Source organism: Triticum aestivum, chromosome 3D (assembly GCF_018294505.1).
Source record: "Triticum aestivum cultivar Chinese Spring chromosome 3D, IWGSC CS RefSeq v2.1, whole genome shotgun sequence".
In the NCBI taxonomy this organism is placed as follows: domain Eukaryota; kingdom Viridiplantae; phylum Streptophyta; class Magnoliopsida; order Poales; family Poaceae; genus Triticum; species Triticum aestivum.
Window position 1 is genome coordinate 10085510 of NC_057802.1, and position 13859 is coordinate 10099368.

Below are 13859 nucleotides of genomic sequence, written 5' to 3' on the forward strand. Positions count from 1 at the left end.
GCACGCTTCACGGAAGGCTGAGCCCGGGCGGGTCTCGCACGCTGAGCCATCTCGACGATGTCGGTGCAGATGTCCGGCTCAGGGCCCGGCTCGCCGATCTTGCTGATGAAGACGTGGATTCCGCCAAAGGGGACCCGGTACCGTACTCAATTGAGCCGGCGTCGGGGCCCCAGCCTGCATCGTCGATGTAGAGCTTGCCGCGACGACTCTTGGTCATCCGGCCCACAGCGTATCCCTTGAGCCCTTCGAAGCTGCCCTTCAAGAACTCAAATCTTCCGTGCGTTGGCCCCATGGTGGGCGCCAACTGTCGTGGAATTGTCACGTCAGACGTCCTAGTGAAAGGACTTAGTCGTGGAGCCATCGCAACTAGGAAGCTTAAAGGGGTTAATCGGGACAAAGGACAGGGGGTTTATACTGGTTCGGCCCCTTATGGTGAAGGTAAAAGCCTATGATCCAGTTTTGAGTGGGATTGCTTATGTCTCGATTACCAAGGAGCGAATCCGCTTGACCTAGTTCTCAATCTGATCTTACTTGCCCTGAACCGCCACCGGGTCGTCCCTTTATATACAGAGGTCGACGCCCCGTGGCTCTCAGAGTCCCGGTCGGCTCATAAACAGTGTCCGACTCGGTCTCCCTCTATTCCTGCCTTACAATACAAGTTACATACATATGGCGGTTTATTTCTATGGGCCTTAAGTCTCCTTTGGTCTTTGGGCCCTTAACTGAACCACCATCTTCAAGTGTCGTCTTGGGCTTCATATCTACGAGTCGCCATAGGTATAACCCGGCCCCTCCTAGGCGGGTCATCCCTAATAGTTATATCCCCACCACACGCCGTAGCCGCCGTGGCCACGCGCAGTAGCCACCGCCTGCCGTTGCCGCGACGCCGTCGTGTGGCGCCAGCCGCAAGCCGCCGCCGCACCCTGGGCGCCCTAGCGTCGCTGCGGGCAGGAGGCAGCGCAGCGCCTAGGCTGGCCCTCTGGCTGCTGGGCCAGATGGGCCGCGGCCGTGGGGATCCCTCCATAAAAAAAAGGGTGGCGCTGGCTGCAGCGCGGAAAATTGCGGTTTAGCCCCTGTAGTTTCCAGCTTTATGCGAGTTTTATTCTTGCAGTAATATTTTGCGTAGAAGCCCCTAGAACTGTTTGTTTTCGCTGTAAACGCGTATTTGGGCTTTAAAATGCCTCAGGAATTCACTTTTTGGGCTATTTTTCACGTACTAGATGTGCTTAACATGCTATCTTCTGTAACATGATTTTATTGTATGTTTTTACTACTGTAGATTAATTGTTTAGTACTCTTAATCATTAAGTAAATCATATAATAACATGTTTTAAATAATGGAACGTCATTTTTATTGAATAAGTTTATCAACATCGCATTTGTGCAAAAGATTACCTGCTGTAATCTCATGATTTTTGCATAAATCGCAGATGGCCGGAATTGTCAACAAGGAGTTTGCTGAGTTGGTCCAAACAGGGCTGAACTACCTGTCATGGTCCTCGGACTGCTAGATCTTTCTCCAGGGCAATAGCCTCATGAGGGCGATCGGTAAGGGGGCCCAGCTGGCCCCCACTGATCCCAAGTTCGAAACTGAGAATGCGCAGGCTCTGCACTTTCTCCGTCATCACCTGTCACCTACTCTGAAAGATGAGTATATGGCTGAGCGCAGTGCTTCTGGCCTTTGGACCGCTCTTAAGCAGCGGTTTGAGCGGCTGAAGTACACTATGAAGCCACGTGCAGAGGCAGAGTGGATCCGTCTGAGGTTTGCGGACTTCAAGACAGTTGGGGAGTACAATTCGGCTCTACACCGGATTTGTACGACTCTTCGGTTGTGTGGTACTGAGATTACCGACACCCAGAAGATTGAGAAAACCCTATCCACTTTCCACCCTGACGCGGTCCAGTCCTCACGGAACTACCGCCAGGGGAACTACATGAGGTATTCAGAGTTGATTGACGTCCTCCAGGTGGCGGAGGCACAGGACGAGGTTCTGAAAAAGAACTTTGTCGCGCAAGCACTTGGGGGGAGTTCTCGCCAGGAGGTGAACGCTCCCAAAGTCCGCAAGACTCAACAGAAGAAGAGGGGCCACAAGGGCAAGAAGAAGGGCCCTCAACCCTCCGCCCTGGCTAAGCAGAACAAGCCGGGCAAGGGAGGGCAGAAGCCTCAGGACTGCTTCCGTTGTGGCTCGGTGGAGCATTTCTCACGCCAGTGTCGCGCACCACCGGAGGTCGTTGAAGCATACAAGGCTCGGAAGGCGCGTGAGACACACCTCGCCTTGGTTCAGGATGGAGCACCACCGGCGCCCATGGCGGCACCCGTGGTGATCTCTATGCTCCCTGCTGCACCCATAGAGGCGACCCCCATGGTGCCCATCGCGGCAGCTTTGGCGGTCTCTACCGACGCCCATGTCGCCATGGAGGTTGACCACATGGTTGCCTCGGCGGTGTCGCCACTAGACATTGATGCTGCCTCCAAGATGATTTCTAAGGAGGATCAACTCACTAGTATGGAGATTGCGGTTGAAGTGAATGGCTTCTTTACGGAGTCCACTTAGCATACCTCTTTGGTTATCATGATTCCGTGTTTTGATACAATAAATTTGAATAAATTCGATTTGGTTGTAAGCTCTATGAGAGCATAAACTTATTCTTTACTTTGGCGATTGGATGACATTTGTTTCATTCATTTATTCCATTATTTATACATGATAGTATGTTATGTTCTGAAACGTGTGCATTTATTTTTAATGTAGTTTCTTCCTCATTACATTAATTAGATGTCACATTTTAGAACGCGTGTGCCGCCCGAATGGAGGAAACGTGCCTTGCCGATAGCACCACCACCCATACCATTTTACGAGAAACTAAGTACTTTGAGTCCATTAAAAAATCTCCGGGAAGTATTATGACAAGCGCCGGCTGGCTCCGGACGAGCCACTATTATACTTCCTATGGGAACAACTTTGATCATTAATGATGCGTTGTTGTACCCAGAGTCGACTCGTACTCTTTTGAGCTTTAGAGACATCCGCGCTAATGGTTTCCATATTGAGACCAATGATGAAAACGGCAAGGAGTGCCTACTCATCACAAAGCGGGATGCAGGTGGTAAACATGTTATCGAAAGGCTTCCTTCGTTTGACACATGGCTATACTACACTAAGATAGTAGCACCGCCCGTGTACACTACCCTCAAGACTGTCTTTAGAAGCTCTGAACTCTTTTGCCTCTGGCACGATAGGTTAGGCCACCCCGGACTTAGGATGATGAGAAATATAATTAACAACTCGCATGGCCATAACGTTAAAGTGAAGAACTTCCCGAATCCCGATGATTTCGTGTGCTCCGCATGCGCTAAGGGGAAGTTAGTCATTAGGCCATCGCCCCTCAAGGTGAGGGATGAAATCCCGGCGTTCTTGGAACGTATCCAAGGGGACATATGCGGTCCAATTCAGCCCCTCACGGGGCCGTTTCGGTACTTCATGGTGCTCATTGATGCTTCCTCTAAATGGTCCAATGTTTACCTGTTGTCAACACGTAACCATGCCTTTGCAAAGTTGATCTCTCAGATCATACGAATGAGGAATAATTTCCCTGATTATCATATAAAGTCTATTCGAATGGACAACGCCGGAGAATTTACTTCAAAGGCGTTCGATGATTATTGCATGGCAATGGGAATCAAAGTTGAGCACTCGGTACCACATGTTCATACACAAAATGGACTTGCCGAGGCATTGATTAAAAGAATTAAATTTATTGCCCGACCGCTCCTTCAGGGTTGTAATTTACCAACTACACGTTGGGGCCACGTCGTGTTACACGCGGCCAATCTCATCAACTTTCGACCGTCGGCCTACAACATCCACTCTCCTGTTCACCTTGCGCAAGGGTCGGCACCGAAAATTTCCCACCTTCGTAGTTTCGGTTGCCAGGTATATGTACCAATACCACCCCCTCGGCGATCGGCGATGGGCCCGCTCCGTAAGTCGGGGATATACGTAGGTTATGAGACTGTGTCCATAATCAGGTATCCGGACCCCATGACAGGTGACTGTCACACGGCTCGTTTTGCTGGTTGCATTTTTGACGAGGATTTTTTTCCCGACTTTAGGGGGAGAGAATCAACCCCTTGGTGCTAAAAGTCGAGAAATCACGTGGCAAGCCACGGGGATCCACGCTCATGACCCGCGCACTGCTGAGACCAAGAGAGAAGTCCAAAAGATAATCGATTTGCAATCTTTAGCAAATCAACTGCCTGACCACTTTAGTGACTTAAAGACTGTGACAAAATCGCAGGTGCATGCGCGCAATGCACCGGAAAGGGTTGAAATGCCGAAGAAAAATGATGGTATACCCGCTCCCGTCCAAAGGCCTAAAAGGACGAGAAAACCGGCTTCTCAAATCCCAAGTACTCGGGGACGCCTCACGAAAAAGGATAAGAGAGATTTATTACAGCATGTCACCAAAGTACCCCAAATTGAAACGGGGAGCCAGTCGAGACCTGGCACAAGTACGGAACATTCAGTGCACGAAATTCCGGACTTAAACTTTCCCATAGGGGAAACACCCAGCATAGATGTGAGCGCACACATCGGCGTGGGAAATCTAAAGGACCTTGCTCCCATAATGGGAAATTTGGTAGAGCAAGTGTTTGCGCCGGATGCGCTCCATGATGAAATGGCCATAAATTATATTTATACGGGGGAGTCCCTGAACCGGGCAACGGTAATTGTCGACATTAACTTTGCTACGAAAATTGCCTCAATCATAGATCTTGACCCTGAGCCTAACACGCTCGCTGATTGCAAGAAAAGGTCGGACTGGAAAGATTGGCAGCAGGCAATTACTGCCGAATTATTATCTCTCAGCAAAAGGAAGGTGTTCGGACCAGTTTGTCGAACTCCTCCCCACATTCGCCCTGTTGGCCATAGGTGGGTTTTTGTTCGAAAGAGAGATGAAAATAATAAGATAGTATGGTACAAAGCAAGGCTCGTCACTCAAGGGTTCAGTCAACGACCAGGTGTCGACTTTGAGGAGACTTATTCCTCGGTCATGGATGGAGTTACCTTTAGATACTTGATCTCGATGGCAGTAAACATGGGCTTGAAAATGAAACTAATGGATGTTGTCACTGCTTACCTGTATGGTACCTTGGGTTCGAACATATACATGAAGGTTCCAGAAGGTATCTCCGTTCCGAACCATGATAGAACATACAGGGGTCTATACAGTGTTCAACTTCAAAATGCACTGTACGGACTCAGATAGTCTGGTAGAATGTGCTAAAATCGCTTAAGCGATTTCCTTCATCAGAAGGGCTACACGAGCAATAAAGATTGCCCATGTGTTTTCATACGGCGATCCCAAGATGGATTCTGTATAATCTCGGTGTACATGGACGATTTAAACATAATCAGTACACCTAAGGATATTGAGGAAGCGAGTTCCTACCTGATGTCGGAATTCGAGATGAAGGATTTGGGTAAAACCAAGTTCTGTCTAGGTCTGCAACTTGAACATTCCCCTGATGGGATTCTAGTGCACCAGTCGGCCTACACCCAGAAGGTGTTGGAAAGATTTGGATTTGATAAGGCATATCCTTCTAAGACCCCGATGGTCGGGAGATCTTTACAGCCAGACAAGGACCCGTTCAGGCCAAAGGAAGAGGGGGAGGAAACTCTGGGACCAGAGGTTCCTTATCTGAGTGCAGTTGGAGCACTCATGTATCTCGCAAACTGTACACGGCCAGACATTGCGTTCGCCATCAGTTTGCTTGCGAGGTACAGTTCTGAACCTACCAAGACATTGGAAAGGTGTCAAGGACGTCTTCCGTTACCTGCAAGGGACCAAAGATCTTGGCATGTTTTATAAAAGGAATCAAGACCTATCTATTATAGGCTATGCCGATGCTGGGTACCTATCGGACCCGCATGATTGCAAATCACAGACTGGATATGGTTTCCTTTGTGGTGGAACTGCGTTTTCCTGGAAATCGTCCAAGCAAACTCTTGTGTCGACTTCCACGAACCACTCGGAAATCATGGCACTATTCGAAGCGTCAAAAGAATGTGTATCGCTTCGGCGGATGATCGGCCACATTCAGCAGACATGTGGGATGAACACCGTACAAACCCCTACCATTATCTATGAAGATAATGCTGCTTGTGTTGCACAAGTCCAGATGGGTTATGTGAAGAGTAACCTTACAAAGCATATTAGTCCCAAGTTCTTCTATGCACATGAGCTACAGCAGTTGAACGAGGTGAGAGTTTTGCATACTTAGTCCTGTGACAATCTTGCTGATATGTTCACTAAATCATTACCGGCATCAACCTTAGAGAGGTGTGTGCGTGGAATCGGTATGATGAGACTTAGAGAGATGCAAGGTTCAGGGGGAGAAACTTCACAAACTCGTCGCTAAAATCTCGATCCTGATGATCGAGTACTCAACTTGATGGTTGAGTGGATTGTACTCTTTTTTCCTTGAATGAGTTTTCCTGATGTTTCTCACACGAGGTTTTTGACGAGGCAATTTGTGCAATACAACAACGTATACTGTGTGCTCTTTCTCCATATTTTTTCCCACTTGGTTTTCCGGAGTTTTGAAGCATGGATATACGGAAAATTACCCAAGGGGGAGTGTTGGGAAACCGGGCCAACCGAGAGGTGGCGGCGGCCTCATGTGTATCGCACGGGCTAGCCCCTCCCGTTTCCTCCACTTTAGGTTAAGTGGGTACTTATGCCTTGACCCCCTACCCTGTATATAAAGCAACGAGGAGCTATCATTGTAACATCTAATCATTGATTAATAAAGCTAGTCTCCTCCATATCTCCCTGTGTCATCTACTTTCGCGTGTTCGACTAATTCGTCTATGACGCTCGCTCTCGCTCCGCAACCTCGGACCGGACTCGCCGGCGGAGTTGCGGAACAAAACGGACTAATACGGGGTTTTACGGGGTTTGGCGCCACCCCCACCAGTTAGAATCAGGGGGGGCCCGGTTAATCAGGAGGGAAGGTTAATTAGCCCAATTAAAAAAGGACAAATCAGCTGATCCGTAAAGGCCTGTGGATTTTTATTTCGTGTGTGTAGCATTTTTGGGCCTCGACACCGTGACCCACACACCACGTCCAGGACTTCCCTCTCCTTATCGTCACCCATACGTCCACCCACATCCCCGATCACCAGGCACACCACCCCCATCCCCAGCCGGCCGGCCGGCCGGTCACCACCACACGCGCGTACCAGCTGAGCAAGAACGCCAGCGACGTGATGTTGCTCCTGGCGTGCACAGCAGGGCACGGAAGCGGCCACGGGAGTAGTGTTCTCTTCTTCCCCATCTTGGGTTTTTGAAGTTTCCAAAGGAATCTTGTCCAACCATTTCCATATTCCTGTACAGGTGTTCAGCTGTGTGATGCAGGTCAGTCCGTCGGTCTCTTTCAGTTGCAGTTTTCTGTCCAATCCGTCAATTGGTGCATCTATATATGCAACTTCATCGTTAATTCGTCCAATCAGACAGTACCCTCCAAAAAAAATCAGAATAATTGTGGATAGGATCATCGGGGCTAGGTCAATTTTTTCCCCAAGTGATTAAGACATCAGTACAGGCTGTACAGCACAGCACATGACTGAAGACTTTGAATGAGCCATACCAAACGTGTCACAACCTGATAGATAAGCTGAGTTGCTGAGATTTGCTATATATACATGTGCTGTTCTGCACGTATATACATAACAAGAGAAGAGAGAGTGAAGCAAAAAAAAAAAAAACAAGGCATACTGAAATCCCTACTGAAAATGGCTCGGCACTGGTTGCTAGCCTTGGTCTCGTTGCTTCTGCTCCTGCAGACTCCATCCATTTCCTCCCTTGATGCTCGTGGATCGGATGGGAGCTGCGTTGCGCATGAGAGGGCTGCACTCCTCTCCTTCAAAGGAAGCTTGTCAGACCCCGTGAAGCAGCTTTCATCGTGGCATGGTGAAGATTGCTGCACCTGGGAAGGAGTTGGGTGCAGCAACAGAACCGGCCATGTTGTCAACCTCAACCTCAGTGGCTGCGGCTATGAAGCGCGAGTGGGAGGTGATATCAGCCCCTCTTTGACTGCCTTACACCACTTGAAGTATTTAGACTTGAGCTGCAACAACTTCAGTGGGGTGCAGATCCCAAAATTTGTTGCTTCTCTTAAAAGTCTTCAGCATCTTGATCTTTCTTTTGCAAGCTTTGTGGGCAGAGTACCTCCACAGCTTGGTAATCTCTCCAATCTTGTATTTCTCAGTGTCTCGGACAATCCTTTGTACTCAGATGACCTTGCATGGTTATCACATCTCACCTCACTACAGTACCTCGATATGAGCTCGGTTAATCTTAGTACATCAGTGGATTGGGTGCATGCAATCAACAAGCTTCCTTCATTGAAAGTTCTTTGTTTGGAAGACAGTGATCTCAGAAAAAGCCCTGCTACTCTCTCTCATTATAATCTAACAGCCCTCCGGGTGTTGGATATCAGCGGTAATACCTTTCAGGCTGCATTTTCTCCCAGCTGGGTTTGGCATATAACTACATTGACTTATCTTGATCTCTCCCAATGTGATTTCCGTGGATCAATTCCTGATGAAATGGGAAGTATGACCTCTCTTGAAGAAGTTCACATAGCCGAAGCCAACCTTGCCGGTATAATACCACCAAATTTGAAGAATCTATGCAATTTGAAGATTGTGGATCTACATGATAGCAACACCACAGGGGATATAGGAGAACTGATGGAACGGTTGCCAAAATGCTCATGGGACAAGCTGTACGTGCTGGATTTCTCGGACAACAACATCAGTGGGAGCTTGCCAAATTGGTTTAGACCTCTAACTAATTTGACCATTTTAGATTTGTCCTATAATTATATAACAGGACCTGTGCCACTGTGGATAGGAGCACTTCCAAAACTGGCTATACTGCATCTTCATTCTAATCAACTAGTTGGTGAAATAAATGAAGATCACTTAGAAGGGCTGAGAAGTTTACAAGAACTACGAATGTCAGATAACTCTGTTTCCATGGTGGTCAGGTCAGACTGGGTTCCTTCATTCAGGCTACAAGTGGCCGACCTGAAGTCATGCCGGATTGGACCCGCATTCCCAGCATGGCTCAGGTGTCAATCTGACATTCAAGTCATTGACATCTCTAATGCGTCCATAACTGATAATGTACCCGATTGGTTTTGGACCCTAGCTTCAAATGCTACTCTCTTGGATATGTCAAATAATCAAATAAACGGCACACTCCCAGCATCCTTTGAGACGATGAAAGCACGGATAATGGACCTAAGTGCTAATAGATTTACTGGTGCAGTCCCAAAGTTTCCTAGGGGCGTAACCTTTTTTGACTTATCCAGAAACAAATTATCAGGGACACTGCCCTCAGATTGGGAAGCCCGGGAGTTATCTGTGCTTGCTCTTTACAACAATTCAATATCTGGCAACATACCATCTTCATTGTGCAATTATTCATTGGAAATATTAGACCTATCAGGAAATATGCTGACAGGAGAGGTACCCACTTGCCAGCAGGGAGATCTTGGGGGCTTCACACGACTGAGGTCATTAAATTTAAATAGCAATAATCTTTCAGGAAACTTCCCATCAGTTCTTCAAAGGTCAAAAGATATGATTTTTCTTGATCTTGCATACAATCAGTTATCTGGAAATTTGCCAGCAAGGTTAGTAGAAAACATGACATCCCTTGCATTGCTACGACTGCGTTCGAATATGTTTTCGGGGCATATTCCTGTTGAACTTGCAAAGATTGAAGGGCTTCAATATTTGGACCTCGCATGCAACAATTTTTCTGGAGGTATACCTGAATCCTTAGCAAAGCTGAAGGCAATCGCTCGGATTAATGGATATAGTTATTCACTGGATGGACTATCAGATTATTCTTTAAGCTTTCTTCAGGCAGCCAGTACTGCTAGGGTCAAACTTTCGTACACAACAACTTTGTCCGTGCTTACTAAGGGACAACAACTAGAGTTTTCCAAAGAGTTGCCGTACATGGTAAACATTGACCTATCATGCAACAATCTGACTGGAGGAATCCCCGAAGGGATTAGTGCTCTGATTGCTTTGAAAAGCTTGAACTTTTCTTGGAATCATCTGACTGGGAGGATTCCAAAGAATATTGGGAACCTCAAAGCACTCGAGTCCCTGGACCTATCCCATAACGAGCTGTCTGGAGAAATCCCTTCAAGCATATCAGCTATTACTTCTTTGAGCCGCTTCAACTTGTCATATAACAATCTCTCTGGACAGATACCAGCAGGGAATCAGCTGCAGGCGCTCGATGACCGAGCATCCAGTTATATTGGAAACATTGGTTTATGTGGGCCTCCACTCTTGAAGAGTTGCTCTCCTAATGCAACAATAATTACCCCAGCTACAGATGATGGGGATCATCACCATGGGGTAGGGACGTCCATCTACCTGAGCATGGTCGTTGGCTTTGTCTTCGGCCTCTGGGTGGTCTTCTGTGTCATGTTGTTCAAGAAGAGATGGAGATACGCCTATTTCCGTTTCACTGACAACATGTACCACATGATGTGCGTGCATATAATTTTTGCCTGGAACCTCCTTGTGAGGAAGGGATGATTATTTTTAGATACAGTGAAGGGAGGATATACAACGATGTTCTCCTATGCAGCTGGGGAACCTATCCGTGTACTTCAGTACTTCGAGTGTGTATGTAACTATGCATCTCCATTCATACGGGTGGTGATTGTATCTGGTATACTTTTGTGTAACTATGTACCGTCTATCAAAAGGCTACATAAATAAGGTCTGTTCGCGCGCTCATGAATAAATACTGAGTTGTAGCTGTTAGAATACAAATCAGTCATGGATGTAAACCGACCTGATGATTTAAAGGTTCGGTGGTGGTTTGTGTCTAGTGGACTCTAGAGATTCACTTGAGTCTATTCGTTTTCTATGTTCTTGTAACCGTTGTAATTGCTGCTCCTTATAAACACGAAGGCGTCCCTGCCTAGTGGCATACGTTTCCACCCATCGCTCTCCTACGAGCGTTTAAATGGTATAATAGAGACTGTTAGCCCATATGGCTCCTTCTTCCTCCTCTATTTCTGCATCCTCAATCAGGAAGTCTCCGAAAAGCTCAGAAGACAGAATTGTGTCTTGCGGAAAGCGCAAGTCATGCCCCCAATTCATGGTGCCATGGTTTTTGGTTATCTAGATGGCTCGCTTCACGAGACGGAGAAAACCATCACCACTACCATGGATGGGGGAAGTCAGGAAGCTGTCACTCTAGCCCATGCCCAATGGCTTGCTCTCAAGATCAACAAGTTCTGGGGTACGTATTTAATTCCCTCTCCAAGGAAGTGTTGACTCAGGTCGCCTCTTGACCGAGGGAAACCCTTTGGGCAGCCCTTGAGCAGATGTTTTCTTCTCAGTCTCGTGCTCACACCCTCAATATCAGGATGGCCATGTCCAACATGAACAAGGAGAATATGTCTGCTACAGATAGTTTCTCCAAGATGAAAGCCCTTGTGGATGACATGCATCTTCAGCAGCAGAAAGACTTTATGATGACGACCTGATTTCTTACCTATTGGCGTGGGCTGGACATTGAATACAATCCATTGGCGGCTTCCGTTCTTGGAGATCAACAACTGATACGATTATGCCCAATGAATTGTACGCTCAACACCTCAGTTATGAAACACATGGAGATTCTCCACTCTAGGGACACCGGCTATGGCTTGACGCGGTAGCACGGTGGGGACGATGGCTCCTCCTTTAAGCGCGCATGCGACGGTGGCGTCGGGCCCATCTGACGGAGCAAGCGCTCCATCATTATTTTCATCGTACGAACAAATTCTTTATCGGTCAGAGTCACCTCCATGAGGAGGCGCGGCCACTGCCACGGCTACTGATGCGGCTTCTGGTCCTCCTAGCCGTCGGGGGAGATGACGATCTCGTCCTTGCCGTAGGAACCGACCGCCGTGGACGCCGAGGGGCCCGGAGAGCACGGCGACGGCATCAAGATCCACCGGAGGATGATTTTCGTCCGTCTCCGTCTGCCGGCACGGACCAGCACAACTTTGGCATCGCCGCTGTAGGAGGAGGGGCTCGGGGAGGCAGAGCCGCAGAGGACAGCGTTGGAGAGGAGGAGGGGATTGGAGAGGAGGTGTGAATGTGCATTGCCGGAGTAGGTCATATATAGCCGCGGCCAGGTCAGGCGCGGTCGGCCCACTTTAATGTGGCGTAGCGGCCATAAGTGCTTTCTTGGGACGCGGCGTCCGCATTGAAGCGACGACGCCCGAGAGGTCGGGTCCGTCACCACCGTACTCACGTCCGATCGCGTCGCTCCGTTGCATGCTCTGGGCCGACAAGAACGCGGCACGGCAAGTGGCGCAGGAGAGGCGAGTGGATGTTTCGGGTGGGCCAGGACGGTTTGAGGTCCGCATTGGAGATGCCGTGAACCCTCTCGGCAATCATTGCTCCAGACTCTAGGACAAAGAATGTTTCAGAAGGCATCTGCGTCAGTGGCCTGTCCTTGTGAACACTAATGAACAGGGCCAACTGTCATCATTTTAGTCAATCGCTAGCTATTCTCGTATTATCCACGGCATCCCCCAGCCTTGCTTTGTCGAACACTCGTACCTGCCTCACACCATGTCCAGGCCTTCCCTCTCCTCACGACCTCACCGTTACCCGCACGTCCTCCCAAATCCGTGGTCACCACGCACACCACCCACATCCCCAGACAGCCGGCAAAACGGCCGCCCACCACCACCCGCGCGCACCAGCTGGGCAAGAACCAGGCGACCTGATGTTATTCCTGGCATGTAGACCAGAGCATAGAAGCGGCCACGGGAGTGTTCTCTTCTTCCCCATCTTAGTTTTTCAAGTTTCCAAAAGAAATCTTGTACAGCCATTTCCAAGTCCCCGTCCAGGTGTTCAGCCGTGTGATTCAGGTCAGTCCATCGGTCCGATCCAGTTGGAGTTTTCTGTCCAATCCGTCAACTGGTCCGAAGATTAGACAGTACTCTCCAAAAAAAATTCAGAATAATTGTGGATGGGATCATCGAGGCTAGCTAGGTAATTTTTTGGAGACATTTTCTGAAGAACAGGACTAAAGACTTTGAATGATGCATAGTTGCACACCAAACGTACGTGTACGTGTCACAACCTATGAGATGGGCTGAGTTGCTGACATTTGCTATATATACATCTGCTGTTCTGCATGTACACACACAACAAGGAGAAGAGAGAGTGAGAAAAAAAAAGAGACATACTGACTGAAATCCCTACCGAAAATGGCTGGGCACTGGTTACTAGCCTTAGTCTCGTTGCTGCTGCTCCTGGATACTCCATCACTTTCTTCCCGTGATGCTAGGGGATTGGATGGGAGCTGCGTCGGGCATGAGACGGCTGCACTCCTCTCCTTCAAAGCAAGCTTGTGAGACCCCGCGAAACAACTTTGAAGAAAAAGGGTTTCCCCCGCTTTGTATTACATGGTCGGTTCTGCTGCTGCTACTGAAAAACAACTTTCATTATGGCATGGTGAAAATTGATGCATTTGGAATGGAGTTAAGTGCAGCAGCAGAACCGACCATGTTGTCAAGCTTAAACTCAGTGGTTGCGGCTATGAAACGCAAGTGGGAGTTGAGATCAGCCCCTCTTTGACTGATGCACGGGGTCGTCCTGCAAGTGGACATGACGAGAGTGATGGTGCAGGAGGTAATGACAGGCTTTGATTCATGGTCGTTGCCTCATCCCCTGAATAGGGCATCACTATGTTCGGACAATTGACCCAGGGCCACCTGCTTAAGTGGCCGCCGAGTGATTTAGAGGAGA

General features: G+C 48.4%; 1 protein-coding gene and 1 pseudogene across 1 annotated transcript; both read left to right on the top strand.

The window, feature by feature from the left end:
* The first annotated feature begins 7759 nt into the window (after positions 1–7759).
* On the top strand, positions 7760–10872 carry LOC123073722 (receptor-like protein EIX1). The gene has a single exon (XM_044496771.1). The coding sequence runs from the start codon at positions 7800–7802 to the stop codon at positions 10632–10634; it is 2835 nt and encodes a 944-aa protein (XP_044352706.1). The 5' UTR covers positions 7760–7799; the 3' UTR covers positions 10635–10872.
* A 703-nt stretch (positions 10873–11575) lies between these two features.
* On the top strand, positions 11576–11719 carry LOC123081201 (uncharacterized; annotated as a pseudogene).
* The last annotated feature ends 2140 nt before the right edge of the window (positions 11720–13859 follow it).